This window comes from Coregonus clupeaformis, chromosome 33 (genome assembly GCF_020615455.1).
Source record: "Coregonus clupeaformis isolate EN_2021a chromosome 33, ASM2061545v1, whole genome shotgun sequence".
NCBI lineage: Eukaryota > Metazoa > Chordata > Actinopteri > Salmoniformes > Salmonidae > Coregonus > Coregonus clupeaformis.
The window spans coordinates 1,744,508-1,763,394 of NC_059224.1; the positions used below are offsets into that span (position 1 = coordinate 1,744,508).

The window sequence follows — 18,887 nt, forward strand, 5'->3', positions numbered from 1 at the left end:
TTTGTTGGCAATGACACAGGTCAAACGTTTTCTGTAAGTCTTCACAAGGTTTTCACACACTGTTGCTGGTATTTTGTATATATATATATATGTATATATACACACACACAAATGGACAGTACCAAAATAAGTGATCTAATGACTCTGTCTCCTCGCAGCAAAATCTGCAGAGCTGGGAAGGTTGTATCCCCCATATACAGTATATAACATTCTATTGGTTGCGAAAATGTTGTACAATAATTTAAATGGAAAATTCTAAGTTTTGAATCCGGCGTCGTTTTGCGTATCAGTTCATAAACTCTGTGCCATGGAATCGGTACATAGAAAATCTCTTCCCAACTATTTTGCAATCTATATGGCACAGCTGTCAATTTTTGGTTCCTTAAATGAAACTGGTATATATTTTTTATTTATCACCATTTTCTTTAACCAATTTTGGTCTTTAATGCAGGGCCGACAGACAAGTTCCTTACTTTTTCCTCCTTCCACTTAAATTGTTAGCTAGGCCTTAGTAATGGTCCCCAGCAACACAAGACAAGGTGTCATAGTTGGATGATGAAAGGACTGCTCATATTGTGGGTTCTTTCTGGGCTCTTTGCCAACATGAAGCCAACAAAACAACACTGAAGCATGCTTGAGGATGACTGTGTGATCACGCTCCCCGTAGCCGATGTGAGTAAGACCTTTAAACAGGTTAACATTCACAAGGCCGCATGGCCAGACTGATTACCAGGACACGTACTCAGAGCATGCGATGGCCAGCTGGCGAGTGTCTTCACTGACATTTTCAACCTCTACCTAACCCTGTCTGTAATACCTACATGTTTCAAGCAGATCACCATAGTTACTGTGCCCAAGAATGCCAAGGTAACCTGTCTAAATGACTATCACCTCATAGAACTCACATCCGTAGCCATGAAACGCTTTGAAAGGCTGGTCATGTCTTACATCAACACCATCATAGACATCCTGGACTCACTCCAATTTGCATACCGCCTCAACAGATCCACAGATGACACAATCTCTATTGTACTCCACACTGCCCTTTCCCACCTGGACAAAAGGAGAACCTATGTGAGAATGCTGTTCCTTGACTACAGCTCGGCGTTCAACACCATAGTGCCCTCCAAGCTCATCACTAAGCTAAGGACCCTGGGACTGAACCCCTCCCTCTGCAACTGGATCCTGGACTTCCTGACGGGCCGCCCCCAGGTGCTGATGGTAGGTAACAACACATCTGTCATGCTGACCCTCAACACGGGGCCCCTCAGGGGTGCGTGCTTAGTCCTCTCCTGTACTCCCTGTTCACCCATGACTGCATGGCCAAGCACGACTCCAACACCATCATTAAGTTTGCCGACGACACAACGGTGGTAGGCCTGATCACCAACGACGATGAGACAGCCTATAGGGAGGGGGTCAGTGACCTGGCAGTGTGGTGCCAGGACAACAACCTCTCCCTCAACGTCAGCAAGACAAAGGAGCTGATCGTGGACTACAGGGAACAGAAGGCCGAGCACACCACCATGGAGTGGTTCGGGAGCTTCAAGTTCCTCGGTGTCCACATCACTAAGGATCTATTATGGTCCAAACACACCAACACAGTCGTGAAGAGGGCACGACAACACCTCTTTCCCCTCAGGAAGCTGAAAAGATTTGTCATGGGTCCTCAGATCCTCTAAAAGTTCAACAGCTGCACCATTGAGAGCATCTTGACTGGCTGCATCACCGCCTGGTATGGCAACTGCTTGGCATCCGACTGCAAGGCGCTACAGAGGGTGGTGCATACGGCCCAGTACGCTGGGGCCGAATTCCCTGCCATCCATGACCTCTATACCAGGCGGTGTCAGAGGAAGGCCCTAAAAATGTTCTACGACTCCAGTCACCCAAGTCATAGACTTTTCTCTCTGCTACCACACGGCAAACGATACCGATGCACCAAGTCTGGACCCAACAGGACCCTGAACAGCTTCTACCCCCAAGCCATAAGACTGCTAAATAGTTAGTTAAATAGTTAACCAAACGGCTAATAGGACTATCTGCATTGACCCTTTTTGAACAAACTTTTTTTGGCTCATCACATACATGCAAAATGGCTTAAGGACAACAAAGTCAAGGTATTGGAGTGGCCATCACAAAGCCCTGACCTCAATCCTATAGAACATTTGGGGGCAGAATTGAAAAAGCGTATGCGAGCAAGGAGGCCTACAAACCTGACTCAGTTACACCAGCTCTGTCAGGAGGAATGAGCCAAAATTCACCCAACTTATTGTGGGAAGCTTGTGGAAGGCTACCCGAAACGTTTGACCCAAGTTAAACAATTTAAAGGCAATGCTACCAAATACTACTTGAGTGTATGTAAACTTCTGACCCACTGGGAATGTGATGAAATAAATAAAAGCTGAAATAAATCATTCTCTCTACTATTATTCTGACATTTCACATTCTTAAAATAAAGTGGTGATCCTAACTGACAGAGTTTAAATGTATTTGGCTAAGGTGTATGTAAACTTCCGACTTCAACTGTAAATAGTTAGTTAAGTAGTTAACCAAATGGCTAATAGGACTATCTGCATTGACCCTTTTTTAACAAACTTTTTTGACTCATCACATACACTGCTGCTACTGTTTATTATCTATCCTGTTATTTAGTCATTTTATTCCTAGTTATATGTACATATCTACCTCAACTATCTCGTACCCCTGCACATCGACTCAGTACTGGTACCCCGTGTATATAGCCAAGTTATCGTTACTCATTGTGTATCTATTATTAATTTCATTATTACGTGTTTTACTTTTCTATTATTTCTCTATTTTCTTTCTCTCTGCATTGTTGGGAAGAGAAAGGAAGCATTTCACTGTTAGTCTACACCTGTTGTTTACGAAGCATGAGACAAATAATATTTTATTTGATATGCTCCTAACTATTTTGCAGGGTGATTGATTTTTTTTTACGTAGTTTAAACAATAAATAAGTACCTCATCTGTGAGAACCACGAGTAGCGGGAAGTCAGATGAGTGACAGGTTATAAAAAGAATGACCATGCCCTCAACAAATAACTCATTTCTAGTTGTTTGGGAGACCCGCTTACTTCAACCGCAAGGGAGCGCTGTCCATTTCCCCACCGCACTAATTCTGACACTTTTCCTTTCGCGGGAAGTTCCTGCTGAAGCTATTGTAAACATGGCGGACTGTGGAGAACCGGGTGAGTCTGAAGAGAATGACAGCTGTCAATATACTTTAGATACGTCGACTATAGCAACAGCTCTGGTTGAAATAATCACGGAGTAACCTGAAGTGTCAGCTTGTGTGCCTTGTAGTAAATGTTAGCTAGCTACAGCAGTCATTGTGGGTAGGAGTTGTGGTTAGCATCGCTGGCTAACTGGCTAGCTAACTAGCCTGCGAGGTGATGGGGGTGGTAGCTATCGTGTGGCTTCAGTCACCACGGTTACATGTTACTGAAGAATATTGCATCATCCACATTGTTTGATTCATGAGCCAACATAAAAACACTTAACCGTTGGCTTTCTTTTAACACCCTGGTTTAAAGTGCTATAGCTAGTTAGTTAACGTTAGTTCTCCTGTCAGATATCACTGGTTAGTTAAGACCTGGCTAGCTAGCGAGATAGCATTGTCACAGCTGGATACAGGTGCAACTTTGCCGTCACGTGTCATCATCACATTTACATTTACATCATTTAGCAGACGCTCTTATCCAGAGCGACTTACAAATTGGTGGATTCACCTTATGATAGCCAGTGGGACAACCACTTTACAATTTATTTATTTGAAATGTATGTATTTTTTTTTTGTGGTGGGTGGGGTAAGGGGGTGTAGAAGGATTACTTTATCCTATCCCAGGTATTCCTTAAAGAGGTGGGGTTTCAAGTGTCTCCGGAAGGTGGTCATCATCGTCACGACACTGTATTCATTGTGTTACAGATGGCCCTCACAAGAAAGATGATATCGCACGGGCAAAAGTAAGTGTATTCTAATCCAATACTGAGACAATGTACCGAATTATTTTGAAATCCGAGAACAAACGACACGACATTGATATTCCTAATACAATATGTTTCACTTTAGGGGTCGTAAAACGTTAAGCCTGCTGCACAGACCCTATGGACGCTTTGGTCTAGAGCGCCTGGTTAAATTGTGCGTAGGAGTTGCCATAAGATACCGACCCTACCATTACGCTTGTTTACACTGAGCTGCACTGGGGTTGGAACGCAATCGTGGTTACATTAAGACACCGTAGAGGCGGCGTTAGATATGGGTCGAAAAACATACCTCAATGCAGGGATGGGATTTGCCAGTGGCGTGTTGCGTTGAAAACAAAGGAGCTGATTGGCCCACACTGCCATTCCAAAATGGCTGCGGTGGCTACTGCTAGGACGAAGGACGAAAGGGGAAGGTTTCCGGGAAAACAAGCAATATTTAAATCTTCTCGATGGAGCGCAGTGTGGATAAAGGTACAATTTGGAGTACAGTGGCGTATCCCATCCCTGCATTGAGGTACTGTTTTCTGACCCATGTCTCGCGCTGGCTTCACGGTGTAACCATGATTTGTGTTCCGACCCTAGTGCAGCTCAGTGTAAACAAGCGTAACGGTAGGGTCAGTATTAGCTCTCGAAAACCATTGTTCTCCGCATGTAGAGTTTCCAGAGCTTACATTCGCCCACTGATGGCTCCATGTGAACTGCAATTCCGACGCTGTGTTTTAACATTTGTAGAGAAACGTCAATCATCGCTTTCAAACCGGTTTTCAAAACATATGCTGATATGCCCCCCGTATCTTTCATATCAGTGGAAAAATATACACTCACTGTAATAGTTTTGCAAAGATCCACAAGCTTGTGTGTGCCTCCAGTTGACGAACTACACTTCCTCCCCAGTTAGCTTACACACCGGTGTTCGGATCATGCTAGATGTCTTGTCTTGTCTGTCTGTCTTCCGTAAAACAACAGATGTGACATGGAGATATGGCCGTGGGGGAACACTAACCGTAACCCTATGGACGGGTTGGTTGTTAAGCAACAAGACCGACGCATGCACAACTATGGAGGCAGAACAGACGGGGTTGACTTAGATTGTTGACATGTAAACTATATTGCATCTCCCAAATGTTTCTTGAAAACATAAATACATTTGCACAATGACCACTTGTTGTCTTCTCAAATACATCGTTACAGTTGTTGGTTAGCTAGCTAGCTTGCGAATGTTTTTTGCCATATTAGCATTGTTAGCAATCAACACCTCAAACAAGACATGGTATCAAGAACAAGATGAAACGAGCTGAAAGGAGTCACGATTCCCCACATGACAGTTTCTTGTCATTGTTGGTAACTATCTGGCCATCCCGAATCACAACAATTCAGACTTCTGCCCCATTAAAGCATGCGCATCGTTTTCGTGACTTAGTCAGCTAAGTCATCTATAAAGGTGTGTATCAATTTTACCTTAAAAAAAAAAAAAAACAGTCAAAAGTTTGGACACACCTACTCATTCAAGGGTTTTTCTTTATTTGTACTAGTTTTTACATTGTAGAATAATAGTGAAGACATCAAAACTGAAATAACACATGGAATAATGTAGTAATGAAAAAAAGTGTTAAGCAAATCAAAATACATTTTAGGTTCTTCAAATAGCCACCCTTTGCTATGATGACAGCTTTGCACACTCTTGGCATCTATAATTCAGGGCGGTCTCTCTATAAAAGTCGCTGGCCACACACATACACCGATACAATCAAACTATCACTTAAAGGGATACTTCAGGATTTTGGCAATGAAACAGTTTATCTACACTGAACAAATATATAAACGCAACAATTTCAAAGAATTTACTGAGTTACAGCTCATACAAGGAAATCAGTCAATTAAAATAAATTCATTAGGCCCTAATCTATTGATTTCACATGACTGGGAATACAGATATGTATCTGTTGGTCACAGATACCTTAAAAAAATAAAAAGGTAGGGGCGTGGATCAGAAAACCAGTCAGTATCTGGTGTGACCACCATTTGCCTCATGCAGCGCGACACATCTCCTTCGCATAGAGTTGAGCAGGCTGTTGATTGTGGCCTGTGGAATGTTGTTCCACTCCTCTTCAATGGCTGTGCGAAGTTGCTGGATATCGGCGGAAACTGAAACACGCTGTCATACACGTCGATCCAGAGCATCCCAAACATGCTCAGTGGGTGGTGACATGTCTGGTGAGTATGCAGGCCATGGAAGAATTAGGACATTTTCAGCTTCCAGGAATTGAATACAGATCCTTTGCGACATGTGGCCGTGCATTATCATGCTGAAATATGGGCCTCAGGATTTCGTCACGGTATCTCTGTGCATTCAAATTTCCATCGATAAAATGCATTTGTGTTCGGTTGTCCGTAAATTATACCTGCCCATACCATAACCACACCACCACCATGGGGCACTCTGTTCACAACGTTGACATCAGCAAACCGCTCACCCACACAACGCCATATACGCTGTCTGCCATCTGCCCGGTACAGTTGAAACCGGGATTCATCTGTGAACAGCACACTTCTCCAGCGTGCCATCGAAGGTGAGCATTTTCCCACTGAAGTCGGTTACGACGCTGAACTGCAGTCAGGTCAAGACCCTGGTGAGGACGACGAGCACGCAGGTGAGCTTCCCTGAGACGATTTCTGACAGCTTGTGCAAAAATTATTCGGTTGTGCAAACCCACAGTTTCATCAGGGGTCCGGGTGGCTGGTCTCAGACGATCCTGCAGGTGAAGAAGCTGGATGTGGAGGTCCTGGGCTGGCGTGGTTACATGTGGTCTGCGGTTGTGAGGCCGGTTGGACGTACTGCCAAATTTTCTAAAACGATGTTAGAGGCGGCTTATGGTAGAGAAATTAACATTAAATTATCTGGCAACAGCTCTAGTGGACATTCCTGCAGTCAGCATGCCAATTGCACGCTCCCTCAACTTAAATAAATAAAAAGTACAACGACTTCTGGTGCCTAAAAAAAATAATACATTCTACTCCTAAATGCATTAACATTTTATTAATTTTTTATATATTTTCTGTATTTTACCCACTTTTTCTCCCCAACTTCGATCTTGTCTCATCGCTGCAACTCCCCAACGGGCTCGGGAGGCGAAGGTCAAGTCATGCGTCCTCCGAAACATGACCCGCCTAACCGCGCTTCTTGACACCCGCCCGCTTAACCGGGAAGCCAGCCGCACCAATGTGTCGGAGGAAACACTGTTCAACTGACAACCGGGGTCAGCCTGCAGGCACCCGGCCCGCCACAAGGAGTCGCTAGAGCGCGATGAGCCAAGTAAAGCACCCCCCGGCCAAACCCTCACCTAACCTGGGTGACGCCGGGCCAATTGTGCGCAGCCCTATGGGACTCCCAATCACGGCTGGTTTTGATACAGCCTGGGATTGAACCCAGGTCTGTAGTGATGCATCTAGCGCTGGCTTAGAACACTGTGCCACTTGGGAGGCCAAAATGCATGAACATTTAATAATGTTGACACCATCTGAAATATAACTGATAGTGCGCCACTATACTTTAGAGAGATGGTGAGGAGCAAGCGCTGGCTTACAACCTGGAGTTCATCTTTCGATCGCCCACGTGGGTATACGCTCCTAAAAACCAATAAGGAAATGGGAGAGGCGGGACTTGCAGCGCGTCAAGCAGACGCTCGTTGACACACACGAGAGGTTTGAAGGAAATGATTGAATAGCATGTATACTCGTGAAATGCGGGCGGTGTGGTCAGCATGCTATTGTTGTTGCATTGTCAAGAAGGAGCCTGCAAGTAAGCATTTCGTTGGATGATGTTTACCATGCATATCCTGTACAATACAGGACATACAACTAATAAAATGTAGAGCTTGACATTATCGTCATATATATATATATATATATACAGTGGGGCAAAAAAGTATTTAGTCAGCCACCAATTGTGCAAGTTCTCCCACTTAAAAAGATGAGAGAGGCCTGTAATTTTCATCATAGGTACACGTCAACTATGACAGACAAATTGAGAAAAAAAAATCCAGAAAATCCCATTGTAGGATTTTTAATGAATTTATTTGCAAATTATGGTGGAAAATAAGTATTTGGTCACCTACAAACAAGCAAGATTTCTGGCTCTCACAGACCTGTAACTTCTTCTTTAAGAGGCTCCTCTGTCCTCCACTCGTTACCTGTATTAATGGCACCTGTTTGAACTTGTTATCAGTATAAAAGACACCTGTCCACTACCTCAAACAGTCACACTCCAAACTTCACAATGGCCAAGACCAAAGAGCTGTCAAAGGACACCAAAAACAAAATTGTAGACCTGCACCAGGCTGGGAAGACTGAATCTGCAACAGGTAAGCAGCTAGGTTTGAAGAAATCAACTGTGGGAGCAATTATTAGGAAATGGAAGACATACAAAACCACTGATAATCTCCCTCGATCTGGGGCTCCATGCAAGATCTCACCCCGTGGGGTCAAAATGATCACAAGAACGGTGAGCAAAAATCCCAGAACCACACGGGGGACCTAGTGAATGACCTGCTGAGAGCTGGGACCAAAGTAACAAAGCCAACCATCAGTAACACTAACGCCGCCAGGGACTCAAATCCTGCAGTGCGAGACGTGTCCCCCCTGCTTAAGCCAGTACATGTCCAGGCCCGTCTGAAGTGCATTTGGATGATCCAGAAGAGGATTGGGAGAATGTCATATGGTCAGATGAAACCAAAATATAACTTTTTGGTAAAAACTCAACTCGTCATGTTTGGAGGACAAAGAATGCTGAGTTGCATCCAAAGAACACCATACCTACTGTGAAGCATGGGGTTGGAAACATCATGCTTTGGGGCTGTTTTTTCTGCAAAGGGACCAGGACGACTGATCCGTGTAAAGGAAAGAATGAATGGGGCCATGTATCGTGAGATTTTGAGTGAAACCCTCCTTCCATCAGCAAGGGCATTGAAGATGAAACGTGGCTGGGTCTTTCAGCATGACAATGATCCCAAACACACCGCCCGGGCAACGAAGGAGTGGCTTCGTAAGAAGCATTTCAAGGTCCTGGAGTGGCCTAGCCAGTCTCCAGATCTCAACCCCATAGAAAATATTTGGAGGGGAGTTGAAAGTCTGTGTTGCCCAGCGACAGCCCCAAAACATCACTGCTCTAGAGGAGATCTGCATGGAGGAATGGGCCAAAATACCAGCAACAGTGTGTGAAAACCTTGTGAAGACTTACAGAAAACGTTTGACCTGTGTCATTGCCAACAAAGGGTATATAACAAAGTATTGAGAAACTTTTGTTATTGACCAAATACTTATTTTCCACCATCATATGCCAATAAATTCATTAAAAATCCTACAATGGGATTTTCTGGATTTTTTTTCTCAATTTGTCTGTCATAGTTGACGTGTACCTATGATGAAAATTACAGGCCTCTCTCATCTTTTTAAGTGGGAGAACTTGCACAATTGGTGGCTGACTAAATACTTTTTTTCCCCACTGTATATATATATAAAAAAAAAAATATTAAAGAGCAGCAGTAAAATAACAGTAGCGAGGCTATATACACAGGGGGGTACCGGTACAGAGTCAATGTGGGGGGGGCGGCACAGGTTAGTCGAGGTAATTGAGGTAATATGTACATGTGTGTAGAGTTAAAGTGACTATGCATAAATAATAAACAGAGAGTAGTAGTCCGGTAGCCATGATTAGCTGTTCAGGAGTCTTATGGCTTGGGGGTAGAAGCTTCCTTTTGGACCTAGACTTGGCGCTCCGGTACCGCTTGCCGTGCAGTAGCAGAGAGAACAGTCTATGACTAGGGTGGTTGGAGTCTTTGACCATTTTTAGGGGCTTCCTCTGACACCGCCTGGTATAGAGGTCCTGGATGGCAGGAAGCTTGGCCCCAGTGATGTACTGGGCCGTACGCACTACCCTCTGTAGTGCCTTGTGGTCGGAGGCCGAGCAGTTGCCATACCAGGCGGTGATGCAACCAGTCAGGATACTCTCGATGGTGCAGCTGTATAACTTTTTGAGGATCTGAGGACCCATGCCAAATCTTTTCAGTCTCCTGAGGGGGAATAGGCTTTGTCGTGCCCTCTTCACGACTGTCTTGGTGTGTTTGGACCATGATAGTTTGTTGGTGATGTGGACACCAAGGAACTTGAAGCTCTCAACCTGCTCCACTACAGCCCCGTCGATGACAATGGGGGCGTCCCGAAGCCACTCCTGCGTTGTCTTGGCTGTGTGCTTAGGGTCGTTGTCCTGTTGGAAGATTAACCTTCACCCCAGTCTGAGGTCCCGAGCGCTCTGGAGCAGGTTTTCATCAAGGATCTCTATGTACTTTGCTACTGACCCTGTATATAGCTACTGACCCTGGAACTGTCCCTGTATATAGCTACTGACCCTGGAACTGACCCTGTATATAGCTACTGACCCTGGAACTGTATATAGCTACTGACCCTGGAACTGTATATAGCTACTGACCCTGGAACTGTCCCTGTATATAGCTACTGACCCTGGAACTGTATATAGCTACTGACCCTGGAACTGACCCTGTATATAGCTACTGACCCTGGAACTGAACCTGTATATAGCTACTGACCCTGGAACTGTCCCTGTATATAGCTACTGACCCTGGAACTGTATATAGCTACTGACCCTGGAACTGACCCTGTATATAGCTACTGACCCTGGAACTGTCCCTGTATATAGCTACTGACCCTGGAACTGTCCCTGTATATAGCTACTGACCCTGGAACTGACCCTGTATATAGCTACTGACCCTGGAACTGTCCCTGTGTATAGCTACTGACACTGGAACTGTCCCTGTATATAGCTACTGACCCTGGAACTGACCCTGTATATAGCTACTGACCCTGGAACTGACCCTGTATATAGCTACTGACCCTGGAACTGACCCTGTATATAGCTACTGACCCTGGAACTGTATATAGCTACTGACCCTGGAACTGTCCCTGTATATAGCTACTGACCCTGGAACTGACCCTGTATATAGCTACTGACCCTGGAACTGACCCTGTATATAGCTATTGACCCTGGAACTGTATATAGCTACTGACCCTGGAACTGTCCCTGTATATAGCTACTGACCCTGGAACTGTATATAGCTACTGACCCTGGAACTGTCCCTGTATATAGCTACTGACCCTGGAACTGACCCTGTATATAGCTACTGACCCTGGAACTGTATATAGCTACTGACCCTGGAACTGTCCCTGTATATAGCTACTGACCCTGGAACTGACCCTGTATATAGCTACTGACCCTGGAACTGTCCCTGTATATAGCTACTGACCCTGGAACTGTATATAGCTACTGACCCTGGAACTGTCCCTGTATATAGCTACTGACCCTGGAACTGACCCTGTATATAGCTACTGACCCTGGAACTGTATATAGCTTCTTACTTTATTGTGTTCTTCTTATTTCTATTTCTGGTGGGGGGTTTTCTACTTTATTTTCTAGTACTACTGATATTGATTACTGCATTGCTAGGAAAGAGCTAGCTAGAAAGGCATTTCACTGTACTAGTGCAGGCGACAATAAAACGTAACGTTGAAGTGATATCAAACTCAACCGTTCATCTTTTCCAGTGATGAAGACATGGATGTCTCATGGTGTGGCGGGGTATGCAAAACGGGTCATCTTTGACCACCGTTATCTCCTGAACGTTTTGGCATTCAGGTCCAAAAAAGTCACTTTCTGACCACTTCTTCCACTGGCAAACATGTATGGAAAGTTTTTTGTTGTTGTTTTTAAATCAAAAGGGGGATGCTGTCAAAAAAAGTGATTTGAATTCAACTGGATTTTACCTTTCCACTTCACCTATTAGAATGAAGGGAAGGAGTTGACCAAAGAGGAGAAGCAACGGCTGAGGAAAGAGAAAAAACAACAGAAGAAACAAAAAGAAAAGGTTGAAAGAGAGAAAGAAAAGAAGCCTGTTAGCTGTTCTCCATCGCTACCTGTGGCAGCACACAAAGGTATTGTATTCTAGCCTGGTCCAGTGCTGCATGTTGCTCTGGTCAACTCTTCTAGAGTTATCGTCATGTCATACAATCCCTATGGTCTACTTAGGGTTGCAAAAAAAAACGTTCAATAAATTCCCTGGTTTTCCTGAAATCCTAGTTGGAGGATTCCCGGAATCAGAAGGGAATGAGCAGGACATCTGGAATCTTCAACCAGGATTTCTGGAAAAGCAGGGAATTTATTGAACGTTCCGGGAATTTTGCAAGGTCTGATTTGTATAATTTCAATAGTTGTTTTACTAATTTTCATAAACTGCTAGCTTTGTCATTGGTTTATTTACCTGTCAATCATGTTCCACCATCCACTTCGTTGGTCCGTTCACCTGTCTGTCTGTTTCCCCAGCTCCCTCAGCGTTTCCCGCCCCTGCCCCTGCCTCTGCACCAATACCTGTGCCTGCCTCGGCTCCCTCCCACTCCTCTCCCGCCCCCTCCCCGGCAGACAAGCCAGCCAAGAGCAGAGCTGAGCTGAAGGTGGAGAGGAGAGCCAGGCAGGAAGCTGATAGGGCCTCTAAACAGCTAGGCTCCTCCTCCAGCTCCTCCTCCTCCAAGACCAAGGCCCCTCCCAGTGATCTAAACCCAGGTACCAACGGCTGCTGTTAGACCTCTGGAGAACCTTGTTGATTTATCATAAAACTTTGTTTCAGAGGGGAAATTTGACTTGGACAATTAAGAGTTCTGCTGCTTCCACGTGCTGGTAAATACGTAGAATCAATTGACACAACATACACACCCCTTCCCACCAACACATACAGTGGGGAAAAAAAGTATTTAGTCAGCCACCAATTGTGCAAGTTCTCCCACTTAAAAAGATGAGAGAGGCCTGTAATTTTCATCATAGGTACACGTCAACTATGACAGACAAAATGAGAAAAAAAAATCCAGAAAATCACATTGTAGGATTTTTAATGCATTTATTGGCATATGATGGTGGAAAATAAGTATTTGGTCAATAACAAAAGTTTCTCAATACTTTGTTATATACCCTTTGTTGGCAATGACACAGGTCAAACGTTTTCTGTAAGTCTTCACAAGGTTTTCACACACCGTTGCTGGTATTTTGGCCCATTCCTCCATGCAGATCTCCTCTAGAGCAGTGATGTTTTGGGGCTGTCGCTGGGCAACACAGACTTTCAACTCCCTCCAAAGATTTTCTATGGGGTTGAGATCTGGAGACTGGCTAGGCCACTCCAGGACCGTGAAATGCTTCTTACGAAGCCACTCCTTCGTTGCCCGGGCGGTGTGTTTGGGATCATTGTCATGCTGAAAGACCCAGCCACGTTTCATCTTCAATGCCCTTGCTGATGGAAGGAGGGTTTCACTCAAAATCTCACGATACATGGCCCCATTCATTCTTTCCTTTACACGGATCAGTCGTCCTGGTCCCTTTGCAGAAAAACAGCCCCAAAGCATGATGTTTCCAACCCCATGCTTCACAGTAGGTATGGTGTTCTTTGGATGCAACTCAGCATTCTTTGCCCTCCAAACATGACGAGTTGAGTTTTTACCAAAAAGTTATATTTTGGTTTCATCTGACCATATGACATTCTCCCAATCCTCTTCTGGATCATCCAAATGCACTTCAGACGGGCCTGGACATGTACTGGCTTAAGCAGGGGGACACGTCTCGCACTGCAGGATTTGAGTCCCTGGCGGCGTAGTGTGTTACTGATGGTTGGCTTTGTTACTTTGGTCCCAGCTCTCTGCAGGTCATTCACTAGGTCCCCCCGTGTGGTTCTGGGATTTTTGCTCACCGTTCTTGTGATCATTTTGACCCCATGGGGGTGAGATCTTGCGTGGAGCCCCAGATCGAGGGAGATTATCAGTGGTCTTGTATGTCTTCCATTTCCTAATAATTGCTCCCACAGTTGATTTCTTCAAACCAAGCTGCTTACCTATTGCAGATTCAGTCTTCCCAGCCTGGTGCAGGTCTACAATTTTGTTTTTGGTGTCCTTTGACAGCTCTTTGGTCTTGGCCATTGTGAAGTTTGGAGTGTGACTGTTTGAGGTTGTGGACAGGTGTATTTTATACTGATAACAAGTTCAAACAGGTGCCATTAATACAGGTAACGAGTGGAGGACAGAGGAGCCTCTTAAAGAAGAAGTTACAGGTCTGTGAGAGCCAGAAATCTTGCTTGTTTGTAGGTGACCAAATACTTATTTTCCACCATAATTTGCAAATAAATTCATTAAAAATCCTACAATGGGATTTTCTGGATTTTTTTCCTCAATTTGTCTGTCATAGTTGACGTGTACCTATGATGAAAATTACAGGCCTCTCTCATCTTTTTAAGTGGGAAAACTTGCACAATTGGTGGCTGACTAAATACTTTTTTTCCCCACTGTAAGTTAATTAGTTCGTGCCAGGACAGGTTGTGACTTAGGTGGCAATTCCACATGATGTAAGGCAGGGGTGTCAAATTCATTCCATGGAGGGCCCAAGTGTCTGCTGTTTTTCCCCCCCTTTCAATTAAGACCTAGACAACCAGGTGAGGGGAGTACCTTACTAATTAGTGACCTTAATTCATCAATCGAGTACAAGGTAGGAGTGAAAACCTGCAGACACTCGGCCCTCCGTGGAATGAGGAAGTGACGTAAGGCCCTACAGGACAAGCTCCAGTCCATGATTGCGGTCTCCCTAATCTGCCCCTGACATGTTCGAAGGATATCCCCTATTGAAAAACATACAGTCATGACTGAAATCATTGGCACCCTTGATAAAGATGAGCAAAAACGACTGTATAAGTAATACATGTTGCAGTAGGAGACATGGAGGATACATTTAAGTCATTTAGCAGACGCTCTTATCCAGAGCGACATACAAATTGGTGCATTCACCTTATGATAGCCAGTGGGACAACCACTTTACAATTTATTTATTTTATATTTTTTAATTTTTAGTGTATTTTTAATTTTCATTTATATATATATATATATATATACACACACATACATGTAGTAGTAGTATACTTGTTGTAGTAAGTCCCATGTATTCAAAGATCATTTGTTGCTTCCTGTCCCCGTTAGTGGTGAAGAGACTTCCTGAGCATGTCCAAGTGGACGACCCTGCAGTGGTGAAAAGACTGGCCAAGAAGTTGGAGAGACAACAGGTTTGTGGCGTGTTATTGACAATGAATACAGTACGCTGCTCTCTGTCCTCAGGCACTGCCTGACTGACTTGATATAGATTGTCAGTGTTTTCCCCTGGATTATTTCCCCTGGATTATTTATCATGCGAGGCGCACGCCTCCCCAAATCAACATCCAGTGTGCCTTTCTAAGCAACATTCTGGAAGCTATTTATTGGTAGGGGAAACCTTGGATTAGGGGAAACCTTGGATTAGGGGAAACCTTGGATTAGGTAAAGGTGAAGTAATAGATTTAACACAGGGAATTGTCAGGCACCAAGCCCAACCTCAACCTCACCTACCTCCTCCATGTCTCACCGCAATTGCTTCTATTCTGTACCTCACGTTTCTTTCAGACGCTACCTCACCCTGCCGCTAAAAAGGTACTAAGTATCAAGGTCTGGCCTCTACTTTGTGTGCCGTTGAGTTTTTTTTTTTTTTTTTACCGTCTTTTGTTTTGCTCAAGGCTGTTTCATGTCCTCATTCCCACCGTCTGACATACCTTCCTGTGATAATGAGAGACGTGTCGGTCTTTAAACTTGGCAGTAGAAAGAACCATTACAACGGAGACGTGCAGGGCGCTCCAACAGGATTGGGACAGTGACAACTTTTTGTTGTTGTTTTGGCTCTGTACTCCAGCACTTTGGATTTTAAATGATACAAAAGTATTGGGACAAATTCACCTTAAAGTAGTCAAAAGTGTAGTATTTGGTCCCATATTCCTAGAATGCAATGATTACATCAAGCTTGTGACTCTAAAAATTTGTTGGAAGCATTTGCAGTTTTGTTTTGGTTGTGTTTCTGATTATTTTGTGCCCAATAGAAATGAATTGTAAATAATGTATTGTTTCATTTATCATTTATTCTAAATAAGAATACAATGTTTCTAAACATTTCTACATTAATGTGGATGCTACCATGGTTACGGATAGTCCTGAATTAGCTGTGAATAATGATGAGTGAGAAAGTTACCAACGCACAAATATCATGCCCCCTCTCATGCTAACCTCTCACCATTACAGTAACTCATCATTATTCACAATTAATTCAGGACTATCTGCAATCATGGTAGCATCCACATTTAATGTAGAAATGTTTAGAAATATATTATATTCTTATTTAGAATAAATGTGACAAATAAAATGAAACAATACATTATTTACCATTCATTTATATTGGGCACAAAATAATCTGAAACAACCAAAACAAAACTGGAAATGCATCCAACACATTTGTAGAGTCACAAGCTTCAGGTAACCATTGCATGCTAGGAATATGGGACCAAATACTTAATGTTTTACTATTTCAGTACACATAAGTGAATTTGTCCCAATACTTTTGGTCCCCTAAAATGGAAGGGGACTATGTGGAGGTTGTTGAGCTGGCCTACAGTCCAGAGGATGGTTGGTTACCGTGGAGGTTGTTGAGCTGGTCTACAGTACAGAGGATGGTAGGTTACCGTGGAGGTTGTTGAGCTGGTCTACAGTACAGAGGATGGTTGGTTACCGTGCAGGTTGTTGAGCTGGCCTACAGTACAGAGGATGGTTGGTTACCGTGCAGGTTGTTGAGCTGGCCTACAGTACAGAGGATGGTAGGTTACCGTGGAGGTTGTTGAGCTGGCCTACAGTACAGAGGATGGTTGGTTACCGTGCAGGTTGTTGAGCTGGCCTACAGTACAGAGGATGGTTGGTTACCGTGCAGGTTGTTGAGCTGGCCTACAGTCCAGAGGATGGTTGGTTACCGTGCAGGTTGTTGAGCTGGCCTACAGTACAGAGGATGGTTGGTTACCGTGGAGGTTGTTGAGCTGGCCTACAGTACAGAGGATGGTTGGTTACCGTGCAGGTTGTTGAGCTGGCCTACAGTACAGAGGATGGTTGGTTACCGTGCAGGTTGTTGAGCTGGCCTACAGTACAGAGGATGGTTGGTTACCGTGCAGGTTGTTGAGCTGGCCTACAGTACAGAGGATGGTTGGTTACCGTGGAGGTTGTTGAGCTGGCCTACAGTACAGAGGATGGTTGGTTACCGTGGAGGTTGTAGAGCTGGCCTACAGTACAGAGGATGGTTGGTTACCGTGGAGGTTGTTGAGCTGGTCTACAGTACAGAGGATGGTTGGTTACCGTGGAGGTTGTTGAGCTGGCCTACAGTACAGAGGATGGTTGGTTACCGTGGAGGTTGTAGAGCTGGTCTACAGTACAGAGGATGGTTGGTTACCGTGCAGGTTGTTGAGCTGGCCTACAGTACAGAGGATGGTTGGTTACCGTGGAGGTTGTTGAGCTGGCCTACAGTACAGAGGATGGTAGGTTACCGTGGAGGTTGTTGAGCTGGCCTACAGTACAGAGGATGGTAGGTTACTGTGGAGGTTGTTGAGCTGGCCTACAGTACAGAGGATGGTTGGTTACCGTGCAGGTTGTTGAGCTGGCCTACAGTACAGAGGATGGTTGGTTACCGTGGAGGTTGTTGAGCTGGCCTACAGTACAGAGGATGGTTGGTTACCGTGCAGGTTGTTGAGCTGGCCTACAGTACAGAGGATGGTTGGTTACCGTGGAGGTTGTTGAGCTGGCCTACAGTACAGAGGATGGTTGGTTACCCTGCAGGTTGTTGAGCTGGCCTACAGTACAGAGGATGGTTGGTTACCGTGCAGGTTGTTGAGCTGGCCTACAGTACAGAGGATGGTTGGTTGCCGTGGAGGTTGTCATCTATGTATGTTTGGACTGTGCCTTGACCTCATCCACCCACCTTTGAACCTTTGACCTCTGAACCCAAGAGAATCACGGTGAACTAAAACGTGTGTGTGTTTATTTCAGATCCCACTGCGATCCGACTATGGCTACAAAGTCAGCCTGTTCTCTCACCTGCACCAGTATAGCCGCAAAGCCCCCCTCACCCAGCAACTCAGGTAACTACCTACAGTGAGGGGAAAAAAGTATTTGATCCCCTGCTGATTTTGTATGTTTGCCCACTGACAAAGAAATGATCAGTCTATAATTGTAATGGTATTTGAATTTGAACAGTGAGAGACAGAATAACAACAAAAAAATCCAGAAAAACGCATGTCAAAAATGTTATAAATTGATTTGCATTTTAATGTGGGAAATAAGTATTTGACCCCCTCTCAATCAGAAAGATTTCTGGCTCCCAGGTGTCTTTTTATACAGGTAACGAGCTGAGATTAGGAGCACACTCTTAAAGGGAGTGCTCCTAATCTCAGTTTGTTACCTGTATAAAAGACACCTGTCCACAGAAGCAATCAATCAATCAGATTCCAAACTCTCCACCATGGCCAAGAACAAAGAGCTCTCCAAGGATGTCAGGGACAAGATTGTAGACCTACACAAGGCTGGAATGGGCTACAAGACCATCGCCAAGCAGCTTGGTGAGAAGGTGACAACAGTTGGTGCGATTATTCGCAAATGGAAGAAACACAAAATAACTGTCAATCTCCCTCGGCCTGGGGCTCCATGCAAGATCTCACCTCGTGGCGTTGCAATGATCATGAGAACGGTGAGGAATCAGCCCAGAACTACACGGGAAGATCTTGTCAATGATCTCAAGGCCGCTGGGACCATAGTCACCAAGAAAACAATTGGTAACACACTATGCCGTGAAGGACTGAAATCCTGCAGAGCCCACAAGGTCCCCCTGCTCAAGAAAGCACATATACAGGGCCATCTGAAGTTTGCCAATGAACATCTGAATGATTCAGAGGAGAACT

General features: G+C 44.6%; 1 protein-coding gene across 1 annotated transcript in view; it reads left to right on the top strand.

Annotated features, from left to right (window-relative positions):
* Window positions 1–3,138: 3,138 nt before the first annotated feature.
* Window positions 3,139–18,887, top strand: part of eif2b4 (eukaryotic translation initiation factor 2B, subunit 4 delta) — a 48,346-nt gene continuing 32,597 nt past the window's right edge. Inside the window, exons 1-6 of the mRNA XM_041859919.2 lie at window positions 3,139–3,209; window positions 3,947–3,984; window positions 11,859–12,006; window positions 12,395–12,631; window positions 15,076–15,158; window positions 17,980–18,071. Coding sequence (XP_041715853.1) covers window positions 3,188–3,209; window positions 3,947–3,984; window positions 11,859–12,006; window positions 12,395–12,631; window positions 15,076–15,158; window positions 17,980–18,071 — 620 coding nt within the window. The 5' untranslated portion in view covers window positions 3,139–3,187. The remainder of the gene's footprint in view (window positions 3,210–3,946; window positions 3,985–11,858; window positions 12,007–12,394; window positions 12,632–15,075; window positions 15,159–17,979; window positions 18,072–18,887) is intronic.